The sequence below is a fragment of the Hemiscyllium ocellatum genome, chromosome 3 (assembly GCF_020745735.1).
Source record: "Hemiscyllium ocellatum isolate sHemOce1 chromosome 3, sHemOce1.pat.X.cur, whole genome shotgun sequence".
NCBI lineage: Eukaryota > Metazoa > Chordata > Chondrichthyes > Orectolobiformes > Hemiscylliidae > Hemiscyllium > Hemiscyllium ocellatum.
In genome coordinates this window covers 125,431,318-125,449,949 of record NC_083403.1, presented here as the reverse complement: position 1 = coordinate 125,449,949, position 18,632 = coordinate 125,431,318, and the positions used below count along the sequence as shown (strand labels likewise).

At 38.4% G+C, this 18,632-nt stretch overlaps 1 protein-coding gene across 1 annotated transcript in view; it reads right to left on the bottom strand.

The window, feature by feature from the left end:
• Positions 1-574: 574 nt before the first annotated feature.
• Positions 575-18,632, bottom strand: part of mboat2b (membrane bound O-acyltransferase domain containing 2b) — a 131,226-nt gene continuing 113,168 nt past the window's right edge. Inside the window, exons 11-13 of the mRNA XM_060853228.1 lie at positions 15,176-15,308; positions 14,118-14,269; positions 575-6,405 (exon numbers count right to left, since the gene is read on the bottom strand). Coding sequence (XP_060709211.1) covers positions 6,219-6,405; positions 14,118-14,269; positions 15,176-15,308 — 472 coding nt within the window. The 3' untranslated portion in view covers positions 575-6,218. The remainder of the gene's footprint in view (positions 6,406-14,117; positions 14,270-15,175; positions 15,309-18,632) is intronic.

Genomic DNA, 18,632 nt, shown 5'->3' with positions numbered 1-18,632 from the left:
ACAGCCTGTTTGAAGAATGCAAACAGATCTTTAAGAAAGGATTGCCAACCTACTCCTGCCAAGTACCAGTTACCTGCTGGCTGGATTCTCAAATGTCCTGCTGCTGCCCATAAGACCCACAAATGACCTCCATGTTAGGGCACTGATTATGGTAAACACTAGTTCAAATGTGTCAGATAAGCAGTCAGAAAATTAAATAACATTGGAGGAGTCAAGGGATCTGTGATATGGAGCTGGGAATTAAGCGTACATGTAAAAATTAACAATAGTTTTTGGCCATCCAAAACCCCAAAGTTCAAATCGTGAACTCTTAAAGTTCTGAAAAAGAAGGATCACTGGACTCAAAATGTGAACTTTGCTTTCTCTCCACAGATGCTGCCAGATCTGAGTTTTTCCAGCAATTTCTGTTTTCATTTCTGGTGCTTTTAGTTTTGTGAAAACATCCCATAAGAGACCTTTTTAAAAATGAATTCAACAGAATGAAACCCAACTCCAAAATTCTGTTCAAATTCTTTTGGAGACAAATTCTTAGCAATTATTTTAATCACATTTTGATAAACACACAAACAAAACAATTTATATGAAGTTACAATCACTCAAACAGCTGGCATCATATATCAAAACAATGAAAAATAGCATACATGCTATACAAAGCTGAAGAATCTTTTGAATGACATCAGTGCAGAACTTTTTCCCTGTAGTGTATCGTACAAAATATTTACACAGAGTTCAAATATTGTAATAATTTTACTAAGGATTAAAAACAGACATTGTGAAAATTGGAAAGGCATATTTTGGTGATTATAGTTTACTTCAAGCACATAATACGATTAAAAGCACACACAGTTACGAGACATTTATTTCAAAAGGGACAAAGCAGCTATAATTCCCTCTAAAGTGGTATTAATAGAAAAATAAAATTGCTTAAAAAAGTCTGCATTTAAAAAGGCTTTCTTCTCTTTGTTTAAACCATTTTTGAAACCAATCCAAGTTAGTTCGTGGCAGTCAAATCTAAAAACAAATTACAAGAGATCCAGAATTGTGTTTTCATTTTTTTCCTTCTTGAAGAGATGACCATCAGACGGAATTTAGATCATTAAGACTTTGAAGTAGAGTTGGCCATTCAACCCATCAAGTCTACAATTCAAGAAATCACGATCGATACGACAATCTTCAACTTCCCTTTCTTCTCAAAAACCCTCAATAATCCTCTAATACTTGTAGTATCTTGCCTACTGATAACTGTTTAAAAGACAAATTTTCCTATACTGATACAAATTTGTATTACTCTGAATTTTTAAATTCAATGCATTACCTTGAAAAGTTTGAACAATTTGTTTGTAACTTGTAAACTTGATACAACCAAAAAGTCATTACAGTACAAAGGTAAATGGAACAAAACTCTACCATAACTTTGCATTACATTGTCTTAATAACCATGTCACCCAGATCCAGTGCATTAAAACAAAGGCAACTGAAAAGCATGAAACACAGAACTAAGATTATGTTTGACCCTCTCAAAAGCTGTCCTTGAAACCAGTGCTAAACATAAGAAACAGATCAGATATGTCGTAAGTTTGTACAATACTGTTTATCCATATTTATAGAGAAATACAATTCTTGGCTTTTTCCACAAGGTGTCTTATTTCATTCATCAACTTCTACTTTGAACCAGACGTTCACTATTGGCCAGCCCTGTTGTGATAAATCTCAAATGTAAAGATGCTTCATGATAATTTAAATATTATTTCAAATTGAGATTAAATTTGAGGTTTATATATTTAACAAGATTTTAATATATTTAATTAATGCATAATTATGCAATTGTTCATTGTACTTTATCTGAAACGGAGAACTTATTTTAAGTGATCCTATTTATGGCCTGACAATAGTTATTTCCTGAACAAAAACTTGTGCTTAAATTTGTTTCAAATACACCACAGGTGAACGAGCTTCAATAAACTATTTCCCCATCAGAGCTGCAAACATCCAGCTTAATTAGAGGCTACCTGTGGTAGTTGACAATACTTCAATGATAAATTTAATTATTCAGGACCTGCATGCTACCAAGAGATCAAATTTTATTATGTCAGCAATATCAATTCAGAATAAATTTCCCATTTATACCAGAATAAAAATAGAGACTTCCACTTGCTCAATTAAAAAAAATTGAAAAACTTGTTTTAACATTTGAAACTAATTGACAAACATGTAAAATCTAAGGATTCAATGACAATGTTTATTTTCCAATATTTCCATATAGTTACTCAATTCTGTTAAAAATCTGAGCATCCAAAACAATTGTTCTGCTCCATTTAACCAGGTGATGCAAAACCCAAGTACAATTGGGATGACTGGGAAGGGCAACAGTCTATTCAAAGCATGAACAATCTATTCAGGAAAGACAATGCTAACTGACTGGGGCATATAATATTTGATGTGGACTTTTTTGTTTAAAGCCTGTTGCTACATTGTGTGTTATAAATAGAATTTACAAGACATTTCCCAAACTAAAGCTGAAAGTGACTGCAATAACTTCACAACTCTCTTGTATCTTTTCTAGCCTTTTCCCATAAATGTTGAACCTCTTATGAAATAGTCAATTTTGCAAATCAGTGAGAAACAAAAATACCCCACTATCCCAAACTTTTTTAAACCATAATGACTAAAAGTTCTGAAACCATTGCAGATACGTTTGCTTAAAATGTTGCTATCCTGCATTCTACTTATATTACAGATCTCACACTAATTCAATTACAGATTGCTGCTGAATGTTCAAACAATAATAAAAATGGATTAATTATTTGAGCATGGATTAAGGAATAAGTTCGTGACTGGAGAGCTGCATTCTATATCTGCTATCTCATACAGCAAGGTTCTTCTCAGCATGAATGTATGCCACAGCGTTGGAGCTAGCCAAATATTACCCAAAGAAGAAATCAGATAGCGCTAACTTGGACAACTATAAAATGAGGCGAAAGTAAGGACTGCAGATGCTGGAGATTAGGGTCAAGAGTGTGGCGTTGGAAAAGCACAGCAGGTCAGGCAGCATCCAAGGAGCAGGAAAATCGACATTTTGGTCAAAAGCCCAAATGAGTCAACACAATCTGTGAAAGGGATAGGCCAAGAGTGTTCAAGGATAAAATTGCTATGTATCTGGCTAATAGTAGTAGCTAAAACTATTAGGGATTTTAAAAAGGGATGTTAGTGCTTGACAACATTCAGAATACTGAAGAGATAACAGGTAGAAATTTGGGGAAAATCCAGTGGATGTAATGTATGTGCAGTTTGGGAAAGCTTCTGTCAAAATACTACATCTAAGCTCACTAAGTTTGAGAAGTTTGAATTATGGAACGGATAATGTGGAATAAAGATTGCTTAGCAGGATGAAAGCAGGACAGAGGGGCTTAGAGCAATGGGAAGAGATACTAATGCTGAAGATATAGCACAGATTCATTAGGATATTAGCTTAGTATGAGGAAATACAAAGACTTGAAAAATTCAGTATTTTTTCACTGGGATAATGAAAATTACAAAGTAATAAGATAAAAGTGCTTAAAATTCTTGAAGGTTGGGACCGGATGGTGAAAAACTATTACAAATTGAGAGCAATAGGTCAAAGATACAGGATTAAAACGTAAGAAATTTGGTAGATGAGGATTTATAAAGAGATGAGAGGTTGTGAAATTGACTTCTCGGATTAAATGGTTTTAACAGAATCTAAAATTCAACATTTTGAAATAGGTAAAAAAGGAAGTGAGTTGAAGAAATTAACAAGATGGATATAAACATGATTCTAGTCATTTGCTCAGAAGCATACACAGATACAGACTGGTATGCACTGTAATTTCTATGTGTCCACGTATTCCAACCAAAACACAAAAAAAAAGAGTTGCTACTCATCACATTCCCAGTTGAAACATGGCTTTTGTAAAGTTATTGAGGACAATATTGCAGAGATATTATTAGATGCAAGAAAATTCTTTATGGGAAGGGCAGACAAATTCCTCAGGTCCCTGTTTGGAAATATTTGTGTTTAAAAATAATTAAGCACAAATGATTGTTAGATTATCATCATGAAGAACGTCAGACAAATCAACAGAATAATGTGAAGCCTAGTAGGAAAAAGTGGTTACTGGAATCAGGGCAAACTATAGGCATTATTGAATAATCAGAAGTTTACATATGTGACTCCAGAATTAGTATGTGAAAATCAAATAGTATGCATTTGTGAAACAGTAATGACCTTAGTGGTCCTCCTGTATAAACTAAAACAAGCTGGACTGTTATTGATAGTATTTTTGATTTCCTGAAGAAGGGCTTATGCCCGAAACATCAATTCTCCTGCTCCTTGAATGCTGCCTGACCTGCTGCACTTTTCCAGCAACACATTTTTCTATTTTTTTTGCAATTAATTTTAGAGAGAGAAGTAACTTCTATAAAAAAGTGATTTACAAAGAAAAAGGCATCACAATGTAATTGCAGATTATTGATATGCATCCGGTTAGAATTAAAAACTAAATTTGTTGCTAACACTGCAAGTTGAAGACTGGTTTCTTACATCTTCCTGAAAACATTCCTGACAAAAATGAACCTGATAGTTAAATAGAAAGGAATTCTTAACATTTCAAGTGAAACCCTTCAATTCTCAATTTCTAAGCATGCACCTTTTAAAATGCAATGTGCAGTTTATGGTTTGGACACTAAATACAGAAAGACAAACCATGTCCCTACAAATTAAAAAAGAAACAAACCTCTCATCTAAAATTTAATTAATGAAAATTCTACACGTGTTATTCTTGGAACTAAAATTTCAATGTCCCTGTGCATGTTGCATACTGCAATTTTTACAGGAGCCTAATTTATTGCAGTGCGTAGTGCTTCATTTACTCTGAACATAGTGACATTGCTTAATGGGGTTATGCACTTACATAATTACACAAGACAATCGAAAGATTGTTACCCTGAAGTGCAATCGACATTGTATTGAATTGGATCTATCAAATAGGACAATGAAACAGATAAAACTTAAACCAATACTATCGGGTCAGGAAATCGATACTGTTAGTTTTACATTACTTTGTACCATTCAACACAATCTTTGCCAATTAGTGTATGTACCTGAAACCTAATACAATGGAAGTTCTGGGTACTGCAAATCCTATGGAGCCACAATGCTTTAAGTTCTAAACCACAATGCTACATATGTTCAGACCAGGCACTGAAAAAATAAATTTAAGAAAAATCTTGCTTTCAGATTAACCCAACAGGTTCTCATAACTATTAGCTGGTATCGAATAAGCAAGTTAATTCTCTTAAAGAGACAATCTTGCATCCTTTGCTCTGGATGTCAGTTCAGGCCCCAACTTTGGATTTGCACATCATCATGGTAACAGTTCTGTAAATACTGGGTCAGATGGCTTAAATTAGACATGGTTTTCCAAACTTTCCAAAATAAAAACTGGAAGAAGAGGGGAGATGAAATAGCTAGCTTTATTTTTAAAAGGAACTAATTAATCTTACCAAAATGTAAATTTTTAAAAATCACATAGTACACAAGATCACAGTATTTTTCAGTCAGTTGATTCATAAAAGAATACAAAGAACAAAACAGGGTCAACCAAGAAAACCTGCAAATTCCCAAGATGGAAAAAAATATGAAGCAAGTGGTTTGATCACCCCATTATATTAAAGTTATGTTAATTTTCACAGAAAGTGGTAGCTCTTTAGAATGAGTCATCGTCAGCAAGATGTATCCACCTCTAGCTATTTTAACTAGTATAAAGCGCCATATCTGGGATCACATACAATTTTGGTTTGTACAAAAGATTCTGACTGTAGATGACTTCATATAGTACAACTTCATGGCTTATCTAAAAAGTGTGGTTACAATAACCTCTCAAAGGCAACAATTCCATAAAAAGGTAAAGAAAACTGATAATCTCTAGACTGAAGTAGTGTGCATAGTAGCGATCAATTCCAACCAGTTATGGTCAGCGTCATGCAGCTGATCACATATTACATCCTTTACTCCTCCACTTTTCTTTTAGTTGCTTCTGTGCTGCCTTTCAAAAAAAAAATTTATATACTAGGTTGTTGCTTCAGAATACTTTGCATGTGTTCAACAGCACAATGCCCTCTTTAATATGCTGTCAGTAGTTAACGAAGGTAATAAGTTTAATTGCAGTCCTAACTTCCCCTTCAAATGCACTTGGTGTTCACGATGGTCTTGGTATCTGGTTCAAGTTGTTATTCATTGCAGAATGACTGTTTGGTGTCAACACATTTTCCACTTCTATCCATTTCTGCTTTGAGTGATTCTGTTCATTTTCTTTTCTTCTAGGCTTCATTGGCAATACAAATATGACCAACAGGGCAACAATATGGAGAACGTAATACCAAGATCTAGAGGGGGGGGAAATAGTCATAGTAATAGTAGGTGTGAATTAAATTGATTGAATATTCATTCAGTGGTAAGAAAGCTACCCGCCGAAGAACAATGTTTGTCATGCAAGGTATTGCAGGGCAAAATTGAGTGTCTAAAATGACCTAGAACATCAAAATGTATCCCTTCAATAACACTCCATCATGAAACACTCCATCAAGAATTGGTCAGAACAATGAACTCTTGTAGTCAGATGAAATATGTACATGTTCCACATTGCATTTAATCTTTGGTAAACATTCTTAGATTTTAATTCCTCTTTTCCTGAACCAGTTCATATTTAGAGGTCACAGAGAATTCAGTGACATTCCTGACTTATTTAAAAAGAACATATCTCTGAATAGCATCCCAGCCAATCCCTGTAATCCCGCATTTCCCATGACTAATTCAACTAGCCTCCATATCCCTGAACACTACGGGCAATTTAACATGGCTAATCCACCCAACCTGCACATCTTCGGACTGTGGGAGGAAACTGGAGTAGCCAAAGGAAACCTGTGCAAACGCAGGGAGAATGTGCAAACTGCACAGACAGTTGCCAGAGGATGGAATCAAACCTGGGTCCCTGGTGCTGTGAGCCACCATGCCACCCATCTTATAAGGCATTAACTCTTTTTCCGATGAAGAGGAATCTACAAAACTTAACTGCAGCATTAACATAAATTTAATAGGAAAATGTGATTTGCTTAAATTAATTTCATACAAAATTAAACTTTTCAAAAATGCAACTACAACTTTAGGATGAAGTTTTAACAGAATAGCTCTCTACAGGGAAGCATCCACAGAACTACCAGACAACTAGGGCAGCTACTTATTAGTTATAAAAAGTGAGAAATAAATTACATTGAGCTGCTTGTCTCAAAACGTGGTCCTAATTGAGTTGATAGGCTCCAGAAAATTGGAGAATTGCTCCAAAGAAACAACATCAATTTTAAATCCTGTGGCCATATGTTCTCAGCTTAGCTACAAAACAGATAAAGCAAGCTACATTATTAGGGCAACTCTGGAAAGCTAACAGATCCAGCTCAAAAGCTGCATTGCTATTACGTAGACAAAAGTTCGACACTTTGGTATGCCGGACGGATATTTTCAATCTCTTAGCAAACAAATGCTAGCACGTTACACAAAAGTGAAATGACATACAAACACGTTTGACTTGCAAGTGATCACTAAGTGCAATTTGGAGAAATGAACTGTACGTAGAGAGGAACGACGACTACCCGGCATTCGATTATCCAAATATTGGATTATCCAGCAAGATCACAAGGTCCCGATCCTTGGCTTAACTATGTTATCCGGCATTCAATAATCCAGATTCCGATTAACTGCTGACTGCATTGGGTGACTGCAGACACATGATCTGTACCTCTGCTGCAAGTACCTTTGTGTGCAGTCTGTAGCTACCATTAAAACACATCTGTTGAAAATGGCACTGGAACTGTTTGGATTTAAAGAGCCATAAGAGCCAACTATTGAAAAGGAGCAGCAAGGGAAAAGTAAAAACAGACTGCGACTTTGAATTACTGTGAGAATCAAAATGGTAACACCTTTTCCACACCCTACTGCACACTTGGAGGTTAAAATACAACTTGAACTGGTGCTAGTGGCATGCTGCTTGTGCTTGTGGTTCATATTCCATTGTGCTGCAGTCTGCTGTGAAAGAGCACAGCTGAGAACTTCCATTACACACAAGGTAAAAAAAGAAATGAAGTCTCTCTCTGATTGCAGTGATCAAGCTACACAGCCATGGTTGAAAGCAGTAATTGATGCAGATTTTACTACTGTGTCAAGCAAGACTAAGCAGATATCAAAGAAATGCACAGATGCTGCCAGACCTGGGGAGTTTCTCTAGCATTTTTGTTTTTATTTCAGATTTCCCGCATTTGCAGTATTTTGCCTTTGTTTGAGAAAATAATCAAGTCCAGTTCAGGGTCACTGCTTGTGTGTGAATGTACTAAATGTAGTAAATAAGATTAGGGAATTACAAGTGAAGATTGCCACGTAGAAATATGATACTGTGATGATAAGAGATTTGACTCAAGGAACAACAGAATGGATGTTAAATATTCTTTGTTCAAAAAAAAGGAAAGGAGGAGCAGGAGTGGTGATAATGGTGGAGCACAGCTTTGCTATGCTGGAGAAAGGAGGATTCAAGGACAGAATCAATTTGGCTAGAGCTAAGGAACAAGTGTGCAATTTACCCCTGGGGAGCAGCCGAGGTGTTAAACAAATACCTTGTGATCTTAACCAAGGAGGAAGAAGTGTCACATAGACTATCAGTACCTAAAAGGTTAACTACCCACAGAGACCTGATAAGTACATCCAAGAATGGGGAGGTAACAGGAGTGGAAATTGCAGGGGCACTGGCCTTAACCATTCAGTCAGCAAAGGTCATAGAATAAAATAAACGGTTTTAACAGGAAAACAAAATTGAATGAGCAACAGAAAACAGAGTGTAGCAGTCAACGTTTTTTTTAAAGCTAGAGTTCTCAGAGATTGAGACTGAACCCTTGCTTTTCCTGATATGTTAATGATCTAGAACTTGATATGCAGAGGACAGTTTCAAAGTTTGCAGATGATACACACCTTGGAAATATTGTAAATTGAGAGGGGCAGTACAGAAATTGGGGTGGTGAGCTTAACAACAATTAATGGGTCTTGATGGCATACATCTTTCTAAAATAAACAGGTAAAGAACACAAATGATCCTTTTATATTGGCAAAATGTGATAAAGCTAACCATAAACAAAGAATATTGGTGAGGCCACCTTTGGAATACTGCATTCAATTCTCGTCTCCATGCTATAGGAAAGATGACACTGTTAAACTTGAAAGGGTTCAGAAAAGACTTACAAGGATATGGCAGGGATTAGAAGGTTTGAGCTATAGGGAGAGGCTGAATAGGCCGGGGCTATTTTCTCTGAAGTGTAGTAGGCTGAGGGGTGACCTTATGGAACATAGAACATTACAGTGCAGTACAGGCACTTTGACCCTCAAATGTTGCACTGTAGAGGTTTATAAAACCATGAGGGACATGGATAGAGTGATGAGCAAAGGTCATTTTCCCTAGAGTAGAGTCCAAAACCAGAAGCCATAGCTTAATGGGGAGAAGGGAAAGATTTAAAAGGGACTGGAGGGGCAACTTTTTCATGAAGAGGAACGAGCTGCCAGAGGAAATGATGGAGGCTTTTAAAAGGCAGCTGGATGGGTACATGAATAGGAAGGGTTTAGAGGGATATGGGCCAAATGCTGGCAAAAAGGACTAGCTTAGTTTAGGATACTGGTTGGCATGCACAAGTTGGACCGATGGGTCTGTATTCATGCTGTACAACACTGACTAGGAAAGAGTAATGGAGAGGATGGGCCCATGGGCAATTGACAATTTAAGGAACCAAAATCAGTAAGTAATGGGAAGAGTGGTCATCAGATGACCATGAAACAAAATTTCACATGAAACTAATATATTATGTATCCAATCACAGACTAAGCATGAACTGTTCACACTCTGGCCAGGTAATGCATGCAACAATGAAGAGTCTGAGCATGCAATGCCTGGACCAATCAGGGTTGAGAGGTCCTTGATTATGTCATGAGTTGTAGCCTTCAAAGAGGTAATAACGCCAACCTTTCCAGCACCACTCTAATCTTGGCCCCCCTCGAAGATCAGCAAGGTAGCCTTTGTGTGGAATCACAGGAGATGGGGGAAGATACTAAACAAGTATTTTGCATCAGTATTTACGCAAAAATAAAACAGAAGAAAGCAAACAAAGTGCCCCTAGGAGAATTGAAGTCTGCAGACACGAGAGATCAGAGTTGAGAGTGTGTTGCTGGAAAAGCACAGGTCAGGCAGCATCAAAGCAGCAGGAGAATTGACATTTCGGGCCAGAGCCCTTCATCAGGAATGAGGAAGAAAGAGCCCCTAGCCCACTAAGCATCAGTATTTCATAGTCAAATGGCTGAATCCATTCAGATGTAATTTCTGTTGTACCTGTTTCGATAACAATTTATGAATTGGTGGAATTCTGCATGACTCAGGAAGGATTTGAAAGTTTTGGAGAGTATGGAACTTTTTTTTAAAACAAGAATGGTTCCAGGTATGGGAAACTTAAGTTCAAGGATAAATTAGAGCTTCGCACTGTTCGCCTTGGAGAGGAGATAGGCAAAAGATCTGAAGGTGTCAAACCATACAATGTCCGGATAGAACAGATAGAAAGAAACTGCTCCTGCTCATAAAAGGGCCAGAAAACATGATTATGATTTGAAAGTAATTTGACAATTAGCAAGTGTAATGTCATGTCTGGAAGGTACTGCCTGGAATTATGGAGGAGGAAGATTCAATTCAAACATTCTGGTGATCATTAGATAATTATTTCAATACACCGATGTGCAAGAGTATGGGGACTAGACCAGAGAATGGCAATAAGTCATAATGCTGTTTTGGGAAACTTATATCACAATGGATCGAAAGGACTCTTTCTGTACCATAGCAATTGTGATAAGAAAATACTGCTACATAATGGCCAGAGCTGAGCATTGCAGAGGTAGTCAGGGTACAAATATTCAACATGCTCAACAAAAGTCCACCCACATAGAAATTTGGGACCCATTTTTCAGCTCAGTCATGTGCAGTGAACCAAATAACCAAATGCATCACTGCAACGGTCGATATCTAATTACAACTACACCACATGCAGAGTACAGAAGAATCATCAATCCCAGGGGCCCTTCATTCTTCAGTAACAGAAATGGATCAGGGCAAAAGTTAAGACTATGGCGACAGTATTCTCAACACTACTAACAATCCTCGAAGGAACAATGTGAAGAACAAGTAGATATCAGACATCAACAACAATGCACATGTATATGATTAGGAGTCCTGCATGATGTAAACAGCTGTGTATGCAATTTGTCTGTAGTGACTGTCAAAAATGGAACTGACCGAGTTAAGGAGAATCCAAAAGGGTTTTACAAATGCATTAAAAGGACAATTAGGGAGAGAATAGGGCCTCTCAAAGATCAGCTAGGTGAAACAGAGAACTGCAGATGCTGGAGATCAGAGTCAAGATTAGAGTGGTGATCGAAAAGCACAGGTCAGGCAGCATCTGAAGAGCAGCATGAAGGGCTTTTGCCCAAAACATCAATTTTCCTGCTCCTTGGATGCTGCCTGACCTGCGGTACTTTTTCAGCACCACTCTAATCTTGGCCCCTCTCAAAGATCAGCAAGGTAGCCTTTGTGTGGAATCACAGGAGATGGGGGAGATACTAAACAAGTATTTTGCATCAGTATTTACTGTGGAAAAAGACATGGAAGATATAGAATGTAACGAAATAGATGGTGATATCTTGAAAAATGTAAATACAACAGAGGAGGAAGTGCTGGATATTTTGAAACACAAAAGTCAATAAATCCCCAGGACCTGATCTAGGTGTACCCTAGAACTCTGTGGCAAGCTAGAGAAGTGATTGTTGGCCCTTTGCTAAGATATTTGTATCATCAATAGTCACAGGTGAGATGCTGAAAGACTGGAGGTTGGCTAACGTGGTGCCACTATTGAAGAAGGTGGTAAGGACAAGGCAGGGAACTATAGACTAGTGAGTCTAATGTCAGTGGTGGGCAAGTTGTTGGAGGGAGTCCTGAGGGACAGGATGTACATGTATTTGGAAAGGCAAGGACTGATTAAGGATAGTCAACATGGCTTTGTACATGGGAAATCATGTCTTACAAACTTGATTGAGTTTTTTGAAGTAACAAAGAGGATTGATGAGGGCAGAGTGGCAGATGTTATCTATATGGACTTCAATAAGGCGTTGGACAAAGTTCCCCATGGGAGACTGGTTGGCAAAGTTAGATCTCATGGAATACTGGGAGAACTAGCCATTTGGATACAGAACTGGCTCAAATATAGAAGACAGAGGGTGGTGGTGGAAGATTGTTTTTCAGGTTGGTGGCCTGTGACCAACAGAGTGCCACAAGGATCAGTGCTGGGTTCACTACTTTTCATTATGTATATAAATGATTTGGATGTGAGCATAAGAGGTATAGTTAGTAAGTTTGCATACGACACCAAAATTGGAGGTGTAGCAGACAGCGAAGAGAGTTACCTCAGATTACAACAGGATCTTGACCAGATGGGCCAGTGGACTGAGAAGTGGTAGATGGAGTTTAATTCAGATAAATGCGAGGTGCTGCATTTTAGGAAAGTAAATCTTAGCAGGACTTATACATTTAATGGTAAGGTCAGAGGGAGTGTTGCTGAACAAAGAGACCTTGGAGTGCAGGTTCATAGCTCCTTGAAAGTGGAGTCGCAGGTAGATAGGATAGTGAAGACGATGTTTGGTATGCTTTCCTTTATTGGTCTGAGTATCGAGTACAAGAGTTGGGAGGTCATGTTGCGGCTGTACAGGATATTGGTTAGATCACTTTTGGAATATTGCCAGCAATTCTGGTCTCCTTCCTATTTGAAGGATGTTGTGAAACTTGAAAGAGTTCAGAAAAGATTTACAAGGATATTGCCAGGGTGGAGGGCATGAGCTGTAGGGAGAGGTTGAATAGGCAAGGGCTGCTTTCCCTGGAGCTTCGGAAGCTGAGGGGTGACCTTATGGAGGTTTATAAAATTATGAGGGGCATGGATAGGATAAATAGACAAAGTGGGGTGGGGGAAGTCCAGAACTGGGGGGTATAGGTGTAGGGTGAGAGGGGCAAGATATAAAAGAGACTTAAGGGACAACTTTTTCACACAGAGGGTAGTACGTGTATGGAATGAGCTGCCAGAGGAAGTGGTAGAGGCTAGTATAATTGCAACATTTAAAAGGCATCTGGATGGGTATGTGAATAGGAAGGGTTTGGAGGGATATGGGCCGGTGCTAGCAGGTGGCACTAGATTGGGTTGGGATATCTGGTTGGCATGGATGGGTTGAACCGAAGGGTCTGTTTCCGTGCTGTACATCTCTATGACAGGAGTTAGTATAGTTTTGTTAATGAATAGTAGTTTTCCTTGTGACCATGTATATTGGTAACTTGCAACTGCACATTATAGTGCATGCAATGTTGCTGCTTTTGTGAAAAGCATCTATTCTTCTATATGGAGAAATGCAATTGTACTTTGTGTACTGGCTGGCTTGCCTGCCATAGTCACATGATCGCTACCTCTTCTGCATGTGCTTGTGACTTAGCTGTGCCAACCATTAAACACATTACCTGAAACCACCCAAGTAACAACTTTAAATTGACTCAAACTGACTTTTAAAAATGTGCCAACTACCTGCCAGTTATTGGAGTAAAAAAATAGCAAAGTGATAGATTTTTAAAACATAATCAAAACCTTGAAACATATTCCCATTATTTTCTTCCCTCCTGAAGAGCTAGTTAAATTTTAAGTCTCCTCCAAGGCCTGCAAATGAGTGCAGTTAATGAAAACTCTCAATGATGAATTGAGCTTGATGGGGATCGAGTGGGCAAGAGTGGATACACACCAGAGGCTAGCCTTTCTAAATCTCTTTCGTGCATTAGTTTTTAGAAGAAAACGGTTTTTAAAAATCTGAAGAACTTTTCTAAATGCATACTTCCTGCAGTGCCATCTTTGACACTGGATGCTGCTTTCTGTCACTTACCAATGATAACTGGCTGCATACACGTGCACAATCTTTAAGAATCATACCCTTCTCAGCTTACCTGTAAAACTTTAATGATGACTCGACCGACAGCAAAACAAATGGCACAACTGTGTAACTTATTGCTATCATTGTTGCAATCCAGGTTATGACATCATAATACAATTTGACAGCTGGTGATTTGAGAAAGTAGGATCGAAAGTTGTTTCTGATCTACAAAAATACAACATTTGAGAATAATACTTCAGATTTGAGTGTCAAAGTACTGCTGTTGCTTATCGTGGGAAATGGTACTTATGAAGGTACATTACAGGAAAATCACAGATATGCACATTGATTTCTTTTCCGTTAGTGTTGGACAGAGAAGGACAGGATATGCTCCCACATTATAAAGGATGGAAGTACAGAAATGACCCCATAATACAGCAAACTTCATTTCAACTGGCATCTTACCAGCCTGCCTTCTTGGTAAACCAGCAAAAATTATATACTTCCCATATTGTGATGTCCGAGTATTTATGCTGTAATAAGGTATAACAGGTGTCTCGCCTCCACAGTACATTTCTACTACGTACTGAGTTTTTAATATTGGTTTTAGGTGGTGAGATGATGTTTTGACACTTGTTTGGATGGATGATGATGTCACAAAGCTTCACTTGGTCAGGGTTTACAGCAGTTATGCATACCGCTTGATTCTCTGGAATTTTTGACTAACTGGCACACTCCTGGTCCCATAGGTGTCCCATAAAATTTACTGTATTATTAAATGTGGCCACATGACCAGTCATAGCTTGCAAGGACTTTGAACAAAAATAAGGGTGGAATTTCTCCTCACCACCCAGCTCACATAAAACTACACCCTGCCAATTCATTAACCATGCATGTCAGTCAACTGCACGTACATGTAAATAAAAAATAGATTAAATAAGATGGTGTTGTCAAATTTATAATTTTAATTAAAGAAATTATCATTGCAGATGTTCAAGTTTCCTTTTTAATAAGAAAACTAATATCCACTGAAAGAGGTTAGCACCTCATAAGTAAAAGGACAAGCACTTGAAAATAGGTACAAGATTGCATCAATAAATACAGGGCTTAAATATGAAGTGATTAACTTACTGCACGGGCTGCTAATGTCATTGGTATTCCTGTTAAAAATGTCATGTAATATCCTGGATACACGCCATGCCACATTGCAGAGAGTACAAATGTTGCTGCTGTTGGATAATAATGGCAGCGGTCATAGCAAACTCTGAAACAAAAGGCATTTAAATTAATTCATTATTTGAAGTCAGTTCATGTATACAATTTTGCATTAAACTTGGAGTCTCCATTTGATCAACTTCTTCACAAGATTTAAAATGGCTGAAAATTAAAAGTTCCTAAGAGGGATAGTATGGGCTCAAGAAAGCAAACATGACTCTCCATATTGAGAACTTTGAAAAGCATTTCCCTTATCTAAAATTGCCCTGAGTAACAAATTTAGAATTACTGGGTATTTCTAAATGTTCAACCAAAATAAAGTAGCTGGCTTTTAGTTGTAGGTAAACAATTTCTCAAATTTGTAAAATCACACAAACTAATGAGGATTGAGGACAGAAAAAAATTCTGGCTGTAACAGCTGCTCCTTTATTGAGGTAGTTTAGGTGTTGGAGGTGATTTCCTCAAATTCCAGGAGCAGCAATTACTGTTTCATATGCTGTTGCATTGTTTTGAACTTTGGGGAAAAAAGTCAAATCAACAGCAGTTTTAAAAAGGGAGAAGAACAGACAAAGGAAGCACATGGTGAGGTCAGTGCAGGAGAGCGAGAGAGAGCGAGAGAGAAAAACTGGCACAGCAGTGAACCTGCACAGTTACTGCTTTTGCTGTTTGAATTCATGTATCTCTGGAAATCGGAGCGCGTCTGGGAAAATTAACAAACAGTGAAATCACAGCTGATCTTGGAGGAACTGTTTGGGCAAAGTACACAGCACAGAAGCAGATAAGTGTATTGTTTTTAAGTGGGAGCTACAGAAGGTCTGCAGTAGTGAGTAAAGTGGATTCTTTCTTGATTATATGTTTTTTGAGATGTGTCTCTTGATTAAACTTAAAATATAAGCCATTACTATTAATTTAACCTGAGGCAGTGTTTTGTAGAGGAGTAAGACAATGTTATTTTCTGGGTCTGTAGATTGTAAAGGAGCAAAAATGGCCTTTAGTAGAGTGATATGTACTTCTTGTCAGATGTGGGAGTTTAAGGATTACAGTTGATTGTATCTACAATAAATGCTGTTGGTTGAGAATCTCATCAGATCGAATGGATTGTTTGGAGAGACAGTTAGAAGCAATGACGGATTTGCAACAGCAACAGTATGTGATGGATGACAATTATAGGAAGGAGGGGAAGTCTCAGATACAGTCACAAAGATGGGTTAGCTCCAGGAAAGATAAGAGAGGTAGGCAGCTAGTGCAGGAGCTTTTGTGGCGATACCCATTTCAAACAAGTATGCAGTTTTGGAAAATGTAGGGGGTGATGGATTCTCAGGGGAATAAAGCACAAGCAGCCAGGTTTCTGGGATTGAGACTGGCTCTAATGCAATGAGGGTTAAGTCGGGTTCCAAGAGATCAATTGTTAGGGGACTCTCTAGTCCAAGGGACAGACAGGACATTTCTGTGGCCAGCAGTGAAAAAGCAGAATGGTGTGTTGCTTCCCTGGTGCCAGGATCAAGGATGTCTCAGAGAGGGTGCAGAATGTTCTCACGGGGGAGAGAGGCCAGCAAGAGGTCATTGTCCACATTGGAACCAACAATATAGGAAAGGAAAAGGTTGAGATTCTGAAGGGAGATTACAGAGAGTTAGGCAGGAATTTAAAAAGGAGGTCCTCGAGAGTAGTAATATCTGGATTACTCCCAGTGCTCCAAGCTAGTGAGGGCAGGAATAGGAGGTAAGAGCAGGTGAATACATGGCTGAGAAGCTGGTGTATGGGAGAAGAATTCACATTTTTGGACCATTGGAATCTCTTTTGGGGTAGAAGTGACCTGTACGAGAAGGAGAGTTTGCACCTAAATTGGAAGGGGGCTAATATACTGGCAGGGAGATTTGCTCAAACTGCTTGGGAGGATTTAAACTAGTAAGGTGGGGAGGTGGGACCAAGGGAGATAGTGAGGAAAGAGATCGATCTGAGACTGGTACAGTTGAGAAGAAAAGCGAGTCAGTCAGGGCAGGCAGGGACATGGTAGGACTAATAAATTAAACTGCATTTATTTCAATGCAAGGGGCCTAACGGGGATGGCAGATGAACTCAGGGCATGGTTAGGAACATGGTACTGGGATATCATAGCAATTACAGAAATATGGCTCAAGGATGGGCAGGACTGGCAGCTCAATGTACCAGGATATAAATGCAACTGTAAGGATAGAAAGGGAGGCAAGAGAGGAGGGGGAGCAACGTTTTTGATAAGGGATAGCATTACAGCTGTACTGAGAGAGGATACTCCCAGAAATACATTCAGGGAAGTTATTTGGGAGGAGCCAAGAAATAAGAAAGGGATTATCACCTTACTGGGATTGTATTATAGACCCCCTAATAGTCAGAGGGATATTGAGAAACAAACTTGTAAGGAGATCTCAACTATCTGTAAAAATAATAGGGTGGTTAAGATAGGGGATTTTAACTTCCCAAACATAGACTGGGACTGCCATTGTGTTAAAGATTTGGATGGAGAGGAATTTGTTAAGTGTGTACAAGAAAATTTTCTGATTCTGTACCTACTAGAGAAGGTGCAAAACCTGACCTACTCTTGGGAAATAAGGCAGGGCAAGCAACTGAGGTGTCAGTGGGGGAGCACTTTGGGGCCAGCAACCATAATTCTATTAGATTTAAATAAGTGAAGGAAAATGATAGCCCAGATCTAAAAGTTGAAGTTTAAATTGGAGAAAGGCCAATTTGGTTGGAATTACACGAGAACTTTTGAAAGCTGATTGGGGGCAGATGTTCACAGGCAAAGGGATGGCTGAAAAATGGGAAACCTTCAGAAATGAGATAATGAGAATCCAGAGAAAGGATATTCCTGTTACAGTGCAAGGAAACCCTGGTAGGTATAGGGAATGCTGGGTGACAAAGAAACTGAGGGTTTGATTAAGAAAAAGAAGGAAGCATATGTAAGGTATAGACAGGGTAGATCAAGTGAATCCTTAGAAGACTATAAAGACAGTAGGAATATACTTAAGAGGGAAATCAGGAGGGCAAAAAGGGGACATGAAATAGCTTTGGCAAAACAGGCAAGGAGAATCCAAAGAGTTTTTACAAATACATTAAGCACAAAAGGGTAACTAGGGAGAGAATAGGGCCCCGCAAACATCAGCAAGGCGGTCTTTGTGTGGAGCCACAGAAAATGGGGGAAGATACTAAACAGTATTTTGCATTATTTACTGTATAAAAGGATATGGAATACGCGTGCAATTCTCATCTCCTTCCTATTGGAAAGATGTTGTGAAACTTGAAAGGGTTCAGAAAAGATTTACAAGAATGTTGCTAGGGTTGGAGGATTTGAGCTATAGGGAGAGGCTGAACAGGCTAGGGCTGTTTTCTCTGGAT